General features: G+C 33.8%; 3 protein-coding genes across 4 annotated transcripts in view; 2 read left to right on the forward strand and 1 right to left on the reverse strand.

The window, feature by feature from the left end:
- The window catches only part of LOC125816710 (protein CASPARIAN STRIP INTEGRITY FACTOR 1), a 123,789-nt gene that overhangs the window by 49,633 nt on the left and 60,981 nt on the right, over positions 1–13,175 (forward strand). The gene's annotated exons all lie outside the window — the stretch shown is intronic.
- Positions 1,144–6,552, reverse strand: LOC125816654 (diaminopimelate decarboxylase 1, chloroplastic-like). Its single transcript, XM_049496276.1, has 8 exons — positions 6,011–6,552; positions 4,818–4,992; positions 4,477–4,626; positions 3,568–3,729; positions 2,855–3,040; positions 2,186–2,308; positions 1,984–2,073; positions 1,144–1,357 (listed from the first exon to the last, which is right to left on the reverse strand). The coding sequence occupies exons 1-8, from the start codon at positions 6,484–6,486 to the stop codon at positions 1,277–1,279; spliced, it is 1,443 nt and encodes a 480-aa protein (XP_049352233.1). The 5' UTR covers positions 6,487–6,552; the 3' UTR covers positions 1,144–1,276.
- Positions 9,813–13,078, forward strand: LOC125816643 (phosphatidylinositol/phosphatidylcholine transfer protein SFH12-like). Its single transcript, XM_049496266.1, has 13 exons — positions 9,813–9,878; positions 9,965–10,226; positions 10,330–10,429; positions 10,512–10,778; positions 10,865–10,942; positions 11,029–11,130; positions 11,214–11,263; positions 11,349–11,448; positions 11,600–11,692; positions 11,765–11,845; positions 11,925–12,006; positions 12,147–12,520; positions 12,672–13,078. Exons 1-13 carry the CDS (start codon positions 9,833–9,835, stop codon positions 12,759–12,761), a joined length of 1,725 nt encoding a protein of 574 aa, XP_049352223.1. The 5' UTR covers positions 9,813–9,832; the 3' UTR covers positions 12,762–13,078.

The following is a 13,175-nucleotide window of genomic DNA, read 5'->3' on the forward strand; positions in this document are numbered from 1 at the left end:
TGTATAATTGCGCTCCATAGCAAACTTTATGGCTATTATATGTATATTTTGGTGTACTTATACAAAAGAATCAATTGTATAAGTATGTATTTGGAATCTGTATACAAATAAGAAAGAATTTTTTTTGTATAATATGTGTTTGTATAAAGCGAGAAAGAGACAAAGGCAAAAGAGAACTGGGCAGGGAGAGATATGTATTGTGTAATTATAAGTGTATAGGACGAAAAAATATGTATTTGTATTTGTATATACAGTTTACTTTCGCTTTATACAAACACAAACACAATTTATACATTTGTGCTTGTATAAAGTGAGAGATGTGAGAGAGAGAGTGGTGAGCAAGATATCAAGGGAGAGAGGCGAACGAAAAGATATGTATCTGTATATACAACGTTTTCTCGCTTTACACAAACACAAACATAATTTATACATTTGTGTTGGTATAAAGTGAGAGAGGCGAGAGAGAGAGTGGCGAGCGAGAAATTTGGGGAGAGAGGTGAATGGCAAAGTGTTTGATACGGATTAGAATTAAATGAAATTGTGGCTATAACATTTAATTTTAATTAATAGTTTGTTATTATATATAATTTTCCCTTATTAGTTTTATCATCATATACATTCAATCTTTTTGTGTATAACTTTTTAAAGTTTGTATAAACATGTAGTTTTCAAATTTTGTATAATATAATATATAATGTAATTTGTATAATTGTTTAAAGTTCAAATATTTATGTTTATATCAATTCGTTATTTCAAGTTTTTATCATATTTGTATAATTCCAAACTTTATATTACTTAATTATACAAAAACACGCGAATTATACAATCGTACCTGTGAATTACACAAACGAAATGCGAATTATACAAATTATTGTTCTGTCTCGCTTGCCTCTCTCCTCCCTCTCCCAATCTCGCTCGCCAGGTACATATGTATAATTATTTTAGTAAATAAAGTAAAATAGTGTCTAGACTAAGCACTTTTAGGGTCTTTACCATATTCTTCATAGCAAATGATGCTAGTTTTTGTCTAAGCTTTTTTTTTTAAAAAAAAATCACTTCTATTTGGAATGTGCGAGTTCAGATTTAAGTGAACTCGAATGCAGGTCCTAGACGTCAGGTAGAAAACCGAGAAAAAAAGGTGGAAAGTCATAGGGAAAATCCATTAATTGGAACAATCCGAATACAGAATTGTCAACATTGACAGGAACCAAACTACCAGAGGAATTTCTGAGTTTCACATCCTGTCATGTTTAAGTGCTTAAAAGAAACCATAATTTTACAGACCATCAAAGAATCTTAAATGGTCTTCGAATGTCTCCCCATGACGGATTTTGGACAGTGATCCATCTTCTTCCACCTACAAACAACAGTATGCACAATCCATTTCAAAATTTTGTATCAATATTACAATAGTGAAGATGATCAAATGCATGTCTTGGATGTGAAGTTACATGTCATACGAGAAGAGATGTTGCTATGACTATCAGATTCATAGTATACTATTGTTGTGATCACTTTGATAACGTTAAGCAGCAACTAAGAAAACCGCGGATAGTGCTTCCAACGACAAAAAATTCAGAATGATATAAGCAAAAAGTTGCATTCAACTCTCTTATCTTGTGAGTAGCAGTAGTATCATTAGCAAAATCCAGCCAAGCACCAAGTTAGCATTTAAAAGGATATTTTTTTTTTGCAGTCTTTAAAAAAGCAAAAGGGCATGTGAGTTATAGATCTTGTCAATAGATACTAGTCATATGGAAGCTTGACTCTCAACTCTTCACAACAAAATACCAGCTTAAGATTTAGGACCAAGTTAATTGTTAATGTAGCCATGTACTCCACTTCGGGTACAAGATGTTGACAAGAACACCAAGTCTTTTTCCATCATGACACGGTTTGAGGGTAGATTAGTGGGCGTAAGGAACACCAGAAACAAATACTAGGAGCAAAACATCATTTTAATAACAGGTTAAGACAATATACCCAATACTCTGGTGGGCGCATCTTGAGATTGTAAGTTGATGCCATACTCATGCAGTAAGCACCTGCATCGTGAACTACCAAACCAGTGCCCTGAATCCAAATGTCATAATTAGTATGCCTTTAATGTGTATCAAGAAATCTTTAAATGAGAAGCTAAACCTTGTCCTGTTCTAGCAGGCAATGAGAGTTCAAAACAAATTACCCTAGTAGGGGCGGGAAGTTCACGGTCCTTCCCCAGGAAATCAGCCGACTCACATACAGGACCAACAACATCAAACTTCGCAATTGCAGCTTCTGGAGGTGGGGGGGAAACAAGCTCTATGTGCTGCAATCAACAAATCATTAACTGAGCACGAGTGCAGGAGAAGGTCATAAAATCCACACAATCATAAATCAGATATGCACAGTGTGAATAAAGAGTGAGGTCCAAATTGTATGCTTATACAATGAGTATAATTACCAACAGTAGGCTACTTCAAAAAGTTGAACAATATGAACACCAACAAGAACAAAGCATAAGATTTTTGGAGTACGCACATCACAAAAATTCCACAGCGCGAGCATTTTAAGTAAACACCTTTGAAAAGTAAATAATTGCTAAATCCCCCTAAAGAATAGGAGAACTTCAGAAGAGAAAGGAGCAGGGACACCAGGGATGTTTGGGGGATGAGGAAAACGGCATCCAACTGTTACAACATGAACTGAAAGCATATCATTTGACATCCATTAAACGACATATAACAGTCATGAATACAGATCAAGGGAAAGGGGAGCTGTTTGAATAAGCTAGACTGGTTATTAGTTTAATATGTGTGAGAGAGAAGGAAGAGTCAATTCTGATAGCTGCAAGAAAAATAGTTCGCAGCCTCACCTGATAAGCATCATAAAGACTTGGACGTATAAGCTCAGCCATACTACCATCAATCACAATAAAGTTTTTGGTCCCATTGGTTTTAACTCCAGTAACTCTGTTAACCAAGCAGCATGTGTTTGCAATTAGTGATCTTCCAGGTTCAATAATGAGATTGAGGTTTCGAGAAAGGACCAATTCTCGTACCTGCAATACACATGAAAGGAAGTGTCAGCTAAACCCAGGTTAGACCCACAGTTTGGGCACTAACATCAATTTTAGTCAAAACTTAAAAATTCTAGCAAGCTGATATACAGTGTAGCCTTGCACTGTATCAATCAAAACTTTGAGAAGTAGAGCATCAGTATGCGAAAGCAATCTATCTTTCTCCCCCAAATTGCCCACTATAAATCGTGGCAATCAAGGTGGTTCTGCTGTCAATGCACTTATCACCAACCCCTAAACTTCAGTTGAAAGAGAAGCTTGTAGTAGCCAGCTCAATTGACCACTCCATGGGAAAATAAAGAGAAACATATGTTGACATATATTATTCGTTGCTTAAACTCACCAGTACAGTAACAATCGTATCAGGTATGTTCCAAAGCTTTTTTGACAAGTAAATTAAGAATCAAAGTGAAATAAAGTCACTATTAAGAACAAGTCTTGGGGTAACTCATACTACTAAAAACACTCTGGCACATGTCATATTGTATTATATGAGGTAGAAATTTTACCGTATTAATAAGATCTCTAGGTGAAGGAAGGATAGCTCCAGCATGATAGTAATCAATCCCTAAACCACCTCCAATATTCAGGTAATCAATTTCAAATCCTTGAGATCGGATTTCGTCAATGTAGTTCACCATCAAGACAGCTGCATCTCGAAAAATGTCTACCTGGAAAAGACAACAAAGTTTTAGGTCAACAAAACACTGGGAGAAATGTCATCCACCATGGAGATATTACATTTTATATAAACAAAAATATTTTCTAAAAGATATATACACAGGGCAGTATATTTAAAATGGAGAGGAAGAACAGAATAAAGGATCAGCAAAATATGGTATCAAGTTCGCCTGAAGAGAAATGTAACATAGGGATCCACCAACATATTACTTGTTAAACATGTAAATCGTACTTCTACAAACTGTAGATTGGCTGAGATATTACTAGGAGGGAAGTCTGATATGCATATGGAATGACAGCTAAATTCTTGCATTTTCCCCTTCAAATATTTGTCTTAACAAGCAAATATATATATTATGACTTTAACTTCATCAAAAAAATAATATATATTATGACTTTAACCCTCCAAAAAGTAACAGAAAGAACTAGAGGGGGTAAATGGGGGCACGGAGTATTAATTTAAGTTATAAATGAACTCATATTATATTTATATCTTATAGTGTTGAGTAGATGGCAACAAGGTAATGCTAGCCACCAAATAAATGAAACCCAATAAAGCATTAGAAGATAGGTCATGATTCATATTTCCCATTGGTACTACACATAACTAAAGATATTAAACAACCAAGTCAATATACTATCCAAATACAGAAGAGCAGAAAAGGCAAAAATCTGAATTCTACAAAGTAGAGAAACTCATGTTATAAATAATTAAATGCAGACAATCCTAATATTACCTTGGTGATAGTTGACCCAAGATGACAATGAGCTCCAACAAGTTTCAATTCCTGAGGATGTGCCTTGACAGCATCTAGAAACCATTGCAGCTTCTCATTTCTGATGCCAAATTTGGAGCTCTTATTGCCGGTGGCAACATAAGGATGAACCTAACCCACTCAAGAAGTCAGTACAAAATGATTACAAGGCACAATGATTCATCAGCCAGTATAAAATATTACTGAATGTTAGCCTGATCATGTTAGTAATAAAATGTCTGCCAAATAGTTGAGGCACAGAGAGGAATTGTAGTGGAATAAGCAGACATCCAAGCATTATACTCATCATGGCACGTAAATACCTGGGGATCCACATCTGGATTAATCCTGAGTAGCACGTTAACTTTCTTCCCAGCCAACCTTGCAGCTGCTACAATGTTATCCAAGTCAAATTCGCTGTCGATGTTTACAAACACACCTGCTTGGGCAGCTAGCACTAAGTCCTCTAACAGCTTTCCATTTCCATTAAAAATACACCTATGCGAGAAAAGTTGATGAGTTAAATTAATGCAATATAACGGCGAGTGGCTAAATGAAAAGTAAATACATTAAACTCAAATGTACAAAAGAGAAAAAACCATGTATAAAACAAAGAGGATAGATTAAGCTTTTGCTCAATGTCCTCTGCAAATCCTTACAATGTGTATCAAGTACATTACAGTGTCCTAGCTAAATAGAAGTAATGGAAGTCATGTTATGTGAGAGGTGATACTATCTAAAGAAAGTATACGTCACCAGCTAACTTAGTAAGAAATAACCTCTAATACAATAAAAGAAAGTCTTACATAAAAAACAAAAAGCTGGGAAGTGCTTGAGTCCAAAGTTTGATATAGACCCTAAAGGAGCACAACAAATTTGAGAAGTACATGGTAAAAGACATTACCTTTGTTTCGGGGCAAGTTACAAATGTTTGTAGGGGTAAGAAGCAGGGTTCTCTATTTCTTTCTGTAACAATTTTCTCTTGGTGCAACTCACAAATGTAACCACTAGAAATTCTTTTTGATTTCCAGCAAGATTTTGGGCACACTAATTCCACACATATGACAGATCTTCCTAAACTAGTACAGGCACAAGATATAAACACCTACCTCTAATTCAGCCCCAGACAACTAGAAATACCCCAAGCTACATCCAACCAAAAAACTAAGGCAGGCTTTACTACTGGTAAAACTTCTCATGTCTTAAACTACCAAGTTTACAACTCGAACATATATTACACTAAAGTATATTCAAGAAAGTAAATTTGAAGGTTTTCCACATGTGTTACAAATTAGTGAATACCAGTTTATGGGATTGGGATATAGTACGAAACTAACAAGATTATCAAGAAACAAAGATTCTAAACAATAGAATTATTTCAAGAAACAAAGATTCTAAACAATAGAATTACTTCAAGAAACAAAGATTCTAAACAATAGAATTATTTCAAGAAACAAAGATTCTAGAGAATATAATTATTTCAAGAAACAAAGATTGTAAACAATAGAATTATTACTTGGTAGGATCAAATCCAGCATTAAGTGCCAACTTGAGTTCATTCCCACTAACCAAAACAGCTCCACAGCCAAGGCCCCTCAAATGTTCCAAAATCTTGAGATTATTATTGGCCTTAATAGCATAACCAATAATCGAATTCAAACCTTCTAAAGCCGCCTTATAAGCCTCAACATTCCTAGTAATTTGGGGCTTACTATATAAATAAAAGGGTCGTCTTTCCACGGTCTCCATAACATCTTCAACTTTAACACCCTCACAATACAAAAACCCATCTTCAGATTTCTTGAAACAATGCTGAAATTTCTGAGTTTGGGGCTCAGAAGTTGATACAGATGCCCTTACGCTAAGATTTCTTGAAATGGGCTTCAACGGAAAATTGGGTTTGAAAAAAGAAAGTTTTTGTGATGCATTTGATGGGTATTTGAGGGACTTGTGAAGTGATGGAGAGTGTGAGACAAGGTGTGTAGCCGCCATTGTTGGAGTAAAGATACCCAAAAAGGCTTTTAGACTTTGTGAAATTGCAAGGGTTTGCACAGATTAATAGGAATCTGTCATTAAAAAAATGTTTCTAAATTGAAATATCGTTTTCTTGATTATTATTTTTTAAAAGATTTTGATTAGGGATAACATATGATATTACTACAAGGGTACGAAAAAGATGGCTACAAACAACTAAATCAATTAAATAAATAGATTATATTTTATTTTATTTTATTTATTAAAAATAAGCTGAAAAAAATCAATCCAAATCACTAAATTATATTCACAATTTTATAATTATATAATTGCAATATATTGGTTTTTATATATTTTTCATCAAAAAATTGGGTTTTAATATTAATTTAGCACTAGTAAACTAATGGACTTTAGGCTAAACCCCATTTCTTAAAGAAAGAGACGAATTAAAATTAATTTATGAAAATAGATAATATATATATATATATATATATATATATATATATATATATATATATATATATATATATATATATATATTATGTATTTATATGTCTCTCTATATATTTTATATATTTTAGATGTCTGACGTATTAGGTTGTATAACAAATACATGTTGTATTGATGAATACAAATTGTATCAACGAATACATGTTGTATCGATGAATATTGTCTGCATGTATACAAAGATAGAAACAACCAAAACTACCATAGACTATATTCATTCACTCTAATTGTATTTGTATTCATTCATTCTTCTATCATTTGTATTCATGTACACATGCAGGTTGCGTGTATACAAATATATAAACAACAAAAAATACTAGGAATTCTATGCATTCGCTTTAGTTTCACTTGTATTCATTCATTTTTATATCACTTGTATTCATTTGTTCTTGTATCACTTGCAGTCATACGTACGCAAATTTGAGTTGACTTAACAAATATCAGGTGTATATGAAGATACAAATAATATAAACGACTGTAAGAGAAAGACGAGCAGATAGAAGAGAGGGTGAAAGATACTAGAGAGAAGACGAATACACACTGATACATATTGTATATGGCGAATATCAATTGTACCAACAAATAAACAAATATAGTTTGATAAATACATGGTAATATAGATTGATCAACTAATACAATTTGATACATCTGTTATTTCAATCTATCTGAAGGTGCTCAGAGTACAAAAGTCAAAACATAGCACATGTTTATTATATCATGTAAAAAATTCAAAAAAAAAAATTAACTATGAGATTTGTACTTAAGGGGTGTTTGGATTTATTTTTTTATGGTAGCTTATAAGCTAAAAGTTATAAGTTGATCCTATCTGACTTTTGATTTTTAGCTTATTTTTGTATGTTTATTGCCTAATTAAAAGTAGTGCTTAAAACCACTTTTTATAATTATCAGATCTATAAATAAAAAGGATTTCAAAAGCCAAAAGTTACTTATAATAAGTCAATCCAAACACCCTGAATGAACATTTTTGCCAGATTTATACATATTACCATCATAAATGAGGCTTTTCCCCTTGCACAAACTAATACAAACATGACTAGCTTTGATTTGTTTATTTTTTTCATAAGTTCACTCTCAAATTTTAATGAAAGCTTATATGATTGTTGACGATGAATATAAACTACTATTAAAAAGATCATAGTGTAAGAAGCTAATCTAAAGTAAATATTCATCGAGAGCTAAACTAAAGAAGTGTTGTACGGTTAAGTGACCAAAGAAGTCAACCTCCTTTCTATGAGAATATTCTTGTAGAGCTAAATTTTATTTTATTTTTGACATAGTAAAATTTATGATAAACTTTGGTGCCAGTTATCAAGAGAAAGAAATCACAAGATATAATTTTTTTTAATTCAGTATTTGATACTATAAGGTAACATTTAATATAATAATTAGTGATACACTATCCATAATCCATTGCCAACAAGTTGCAAGCTTGAAATGCCACTTAGTGGAGCAGCATAATGTTAGATTCATTGACAAATTGACTTGAGGTAATCTAAGCTTGATAATGTTGGTTTATTAATCATCAATTTCAATTAACCCCTTAGCAAATTTAAATATTATATTGAACAAAATAAATTGATCAACCACCAACCTCCTTCTCTCACCCATATGTATTTATACCAATCTCTTAATAATTCTCAATCTATGAATGCATTATGAATTTCAATAATTTGGTTCACATGTATATTTTGGAATAATGGAAAATTTATTGCTATTCCTTGAACCAAATGTAACATAATAATTATAGACATGATAATTCATCAGCATTATTATGTAACATATTATTATAATTTATGACTATATTTTCAGTCTCTTACTTACATGAATAATTAACTCTCATATCATGAAGAGTACAATATTATTTCTTTTCAAGTGATTGTAGAAGGATCAACCATCGTCTATATATAGGTAGTTGGATAAGGTAATAATCGGTTCTCCTCCACTTCAAACAGGTAAATTAAATATCAATAATAACAATCCTCCTTATTTATCCAAACTTGAAACCGACAATGCGAATAATTTGACACGGAAAGAAAAAAAGTACAATAGCTTAAAAATTATTCGTGTCATTTATGACAATGACATTGATAAAGCCAAAAAAAAAATGTAAGGCTTATAAGCGTGGGGAGAGTACCTATATTTTGAAGATAGTGCTTTGCATTACGCATAAAACACGAAGAAGATATTAGCTTAGCTGTATATTTGACTAATGTGAGGACCTCGTCAAATTAAAAGTAGTAGTAATTATTATCAAATTAATGTATCCAAATTAAATCAGCATTTATTATCTGATTAGAAAAATAGAAAGAAATATTATCGCTTGTCCATTAGCTAAGTTATTGGGACAGCAATACTTTCGGAGACTAATAATTCGGTTATATAAGACGACTCTCTACCAATTTTCTCAAATGTCCCTGACACTTATGTCACTGGTAATAATAATAATAATATTCTTCCTACTTTTTCTTGAATGTCATAAGATTAATGGTTTAGATTCTTCGGTTGAGAGATTGAATTGTCGTATCGTTATGTTATTTAGCTTGAGTTAGGTTCGATATTTATTTTCATAACATGTTATCAAAGACTTCATTCCTAAGGTGTGCAATGTTAGATTGTCCCCTATTGGTTTGGTTGATGATTGAACTATTGTCTCTTTGGGATCATGAATTAACTTTGTTTTGCTTTTGGACTAATTCTTATATATATTGAGGAAATCTCAAGTGCCTATTTTTGTTGGTTTTTTCTTCTCTAACTTTTTGTTTGAAAAGGTGTAGGAATTCAGCAAGAAAAGAAAAGATTAAACCTCTAATTTATCTCCAGGAGATTACATTCAATCATGAGTGAGTACAAGTCAGGACCTCTTGAAAGACCTGTCAGGCCAAGTAAGTTTTGTGTTGTTGTTAGTCTATGGCTATCATGTTGATTGTTAGGTAGCATATGGCATCTGCTTATGTTTGTTGTTTCACAGGTCTAGAAAAGTTTGATATGGATGCAGAAGATGAGAGGAAGACAAGGCTTGGATCTATCAAGAAAGCGGCAATTAATGCCTCCACCAAGTTTAGAAATTCTCTAACAAAAAGGGGTCGTAGAAACAGCAGAGTCATGTCTGTCCTTGTTTTAGAAGATGAGCATGACGCGGAGGAATTAAAGGCAGTTGATGCCTTACGCCAAGCTCTCATCCTTGAAGAATTACTTCCTGCTAAACATGATGACTACCATTTGATGCTAAGGTGTCCAAACTCATTTCTACTTGTTTTCTTATGACATACCTTTCTCATCAGATCATAATTGGACCTTTTCCGTGTATAATAAATAACATGTGAAAAATGACAGATTCTTGAAGGCTAGAAAGTTTGACATTGAGAAAACAAAGCAGATGTGGTCTGATATGCTCCAGTGGAGGAGGGAATTCGGTGCAGACACCATCACAGAGGTATTTTTGATAATGCTACTGAGAATCTCAAGTTTTTAGGAACTGATGATGATGATGATGATGTTTTGTGCATCTTGATTAGGACTTTGACTTCAAGGAAAAGGAAGAGGTCCTAAAGTACTATCCACAAGGCCATCATGGAGTTGACAAAGAAGGGAGACCAGTTTACATTGAAAGAATTGGTCAAGTAGATTCGGTCAAGCTATTACAAGCCACAACAATGGACCGATATCTCAAGTATCATGTACAGGAGTTCGAGAGGACCATTAATGAGAAGATGCCAGCCTGCTCACTTGCAGCCAAAAGACACATTGACACAAGCACAACTATCCTGGATGTCCAAGGAGTGGTATGATCATAGGATAAATTTTTCACAATCAATCACTGTGAACCTGCCTCATTTTTCGGTATAACTTACATGAATGCCTGCCTCAGGGACTTAAAAACTTCAACAAGTCAGCAAGGGATCTCATTCAACGCCTCCAGGCTATTGATGGCAACAATTACCCCGAGGTACAACAGGGCAGCCATTCATATCATATGTTAAATAAGAGTTTTTAAGTCCTCATGTTTAATTAAATCATGTATTCAATTTCTAGAGCTTGTGCCGAATGTACATCATCAATGCTGGCTCTGGATTCAGGCTCTTATGGAATTCCGTCAAGTCATTCCTTGATCCAAAGACCACTCAAAAGATCCATGTAAGCTCATACTCAACCACAAGTCTAAGCACTATTTTTGTCTGTCATGTAGTATAACACAAGTCTTATTGTGTTTTTTCTAGGTTCTTGGCAATAAATATCACAGCAAGTTGCTTGAAATAATTGACGCAAGGTAACTCTTAACTTGAGGTGAAATTATACATTTCAGACTAGATTATCTATCTGCATAGAGCCTAATTATTGTTTGATTGTACCAGCGAATTGCCGGAGTTCTTAGGTGGAACATGTACTTGTGCTGATAAAGGAGGATGCATGGTTTCTGATAAAGGTCCATGGAATGATCCAGAAATAATGAGGGTAACTTTCAACTTTGTAATTTTTTGCATTCATAAGATTAGTAATACTATAAGATGAATTCCTAATTCGTAAGTCCTTTGGTTCATTTGTACCTTTAAGACTGCTAGTAGTATCAATTTCCTCTGAAATCTGTGATTGATTTGATGCACAGATGGTTCGCAATGGTGAGCATAAATGTTCACACAAAATTGTAATCTCTATTGATGAGAAAACTATCCCAGAGGATGACAATGCCAACACCAAGGTGTGTATCTCTGCTGTTTTTCTCAGTTACTTTTATATATTGGATGAGTAACAAAGTCCCTCAATGTTGCAGAAGAGCACTTCTTTTAGAAAGGAAACTGACTCTTCCAAGGTTCAAAGGGATAATGGCCAGCTTTCCCCTGTCTGTGAGGAAGTAAGTTGCTTCTTCATCAGACACAACTTTTCCGACTAATTCAGACTTCTAAATTCTACGTTTTGGTTTCGCTTTTCAGTTTGATATCCCTATCGTGGACAAGGCTGTCTATGCGACTTGGCCTAAACAAGTAAAAGTTGGCAACTTAGCTAATTCTAAAGGTACATACAAATCCCCCTTGATGTTGAGGAAATGTTATATGATGTTGAGCAATCCTTACCTCATGGTTGAGTTCAGTACTTTTCTCTTTCTGCTCATTCCTCTGTGCTATATTAACATGTATTCCTTTTTCGAGCAACAGATTTCTTCCCTGTCCACGATGCTTGTAAGTCATCAGAAGGATTTGGCAACCCTGTTTTCAGTGGAGTGATGACTTTAGTGATGGGAATTGTGACATTGGTTCGGATGACTAAAAACATGCCAAGGAAACTTACAGATGCTACACTCTTGGCTGGTTCTTTGTATAGTGCTGACATGATTAAAGAACAGACTCATGGACATGTCATCTCGACAAAAGATTACATTAGCATGATGAAACGCATGGAAGAACTCGAGGATAAGGTCATTACTCTTAGCCAGAAACCTTCTTCTATGCCACCTGAGAAAGAGAACATGCTTAACGCAGCCATCAACCGGGTTGGTACTTTGGAGGAAGAACTTTTAGCTACCAAGAAGGTATTATCTGTTTTTCTTCAGATTAGAAGGAATCTTTCATACTCCATTAACTAAATCTTTTTTTGCTCACTTTTAAACTGACAGGCTCTTGATGAAGCTCTTGTTCGTCACCATTAACTAAATCTTTTTTTGCTTACTTTTAAACTGACAGGCTCTTGATGAAGCTCTTGTCCGTCAACAAGAGCTCCTATCCGTCCTTGAGAAGAAAAAGAAGAAGAAGAAGAAGTTCTTTGTTTTTTAAGTTTGAATTTCTTTAGATATATAGATGTAGAGATGGTGATTTTATTTTTTTGGCCCAAGAAAGTTTGTTTGAATGATCTCTCACATATTTGTAAAATTTAACTCTGTAAACTTGAACATTGTTTACATTACTTGTTGTGCTATTCACCAGCACTACTGCAGTAGCTTTGTTCTATCTTCTTCGGCGAGATTTACTGTTCACCCTCTCCATTGGAGCTCTAATTGTAAATGCCATATATTATGGCACATTACAGAACATCAGCTTGTATTTTTTTCTGTAAATAAAGATGGAAGCAGTTTGCTGTTTGCTTTTGTTCATATTACAGTCTTGATACAGCAACATTGTTCATTTTACCTCTTCTAATATATTGTCTGTTTGTTTGTTTTAATTGAGCTTTTAGCTTTCATTATTTCA

Source organism: Solanum verrucosum, unplaced genomic scaffold (genome assembly GCF_900185275.1).
Source record: "Solanum verrucosum unplaced genomic scaffold, falcon-dt-bn FXZP01000261.1, whole genome shotgun sequence".
Taxonomy (NCBI): Eukaryota; Viridiplantae; Streptophyta; class Magnoliopsida; order Solanales; family Solanaceae; genus Solanum; species Solanum verrucosum.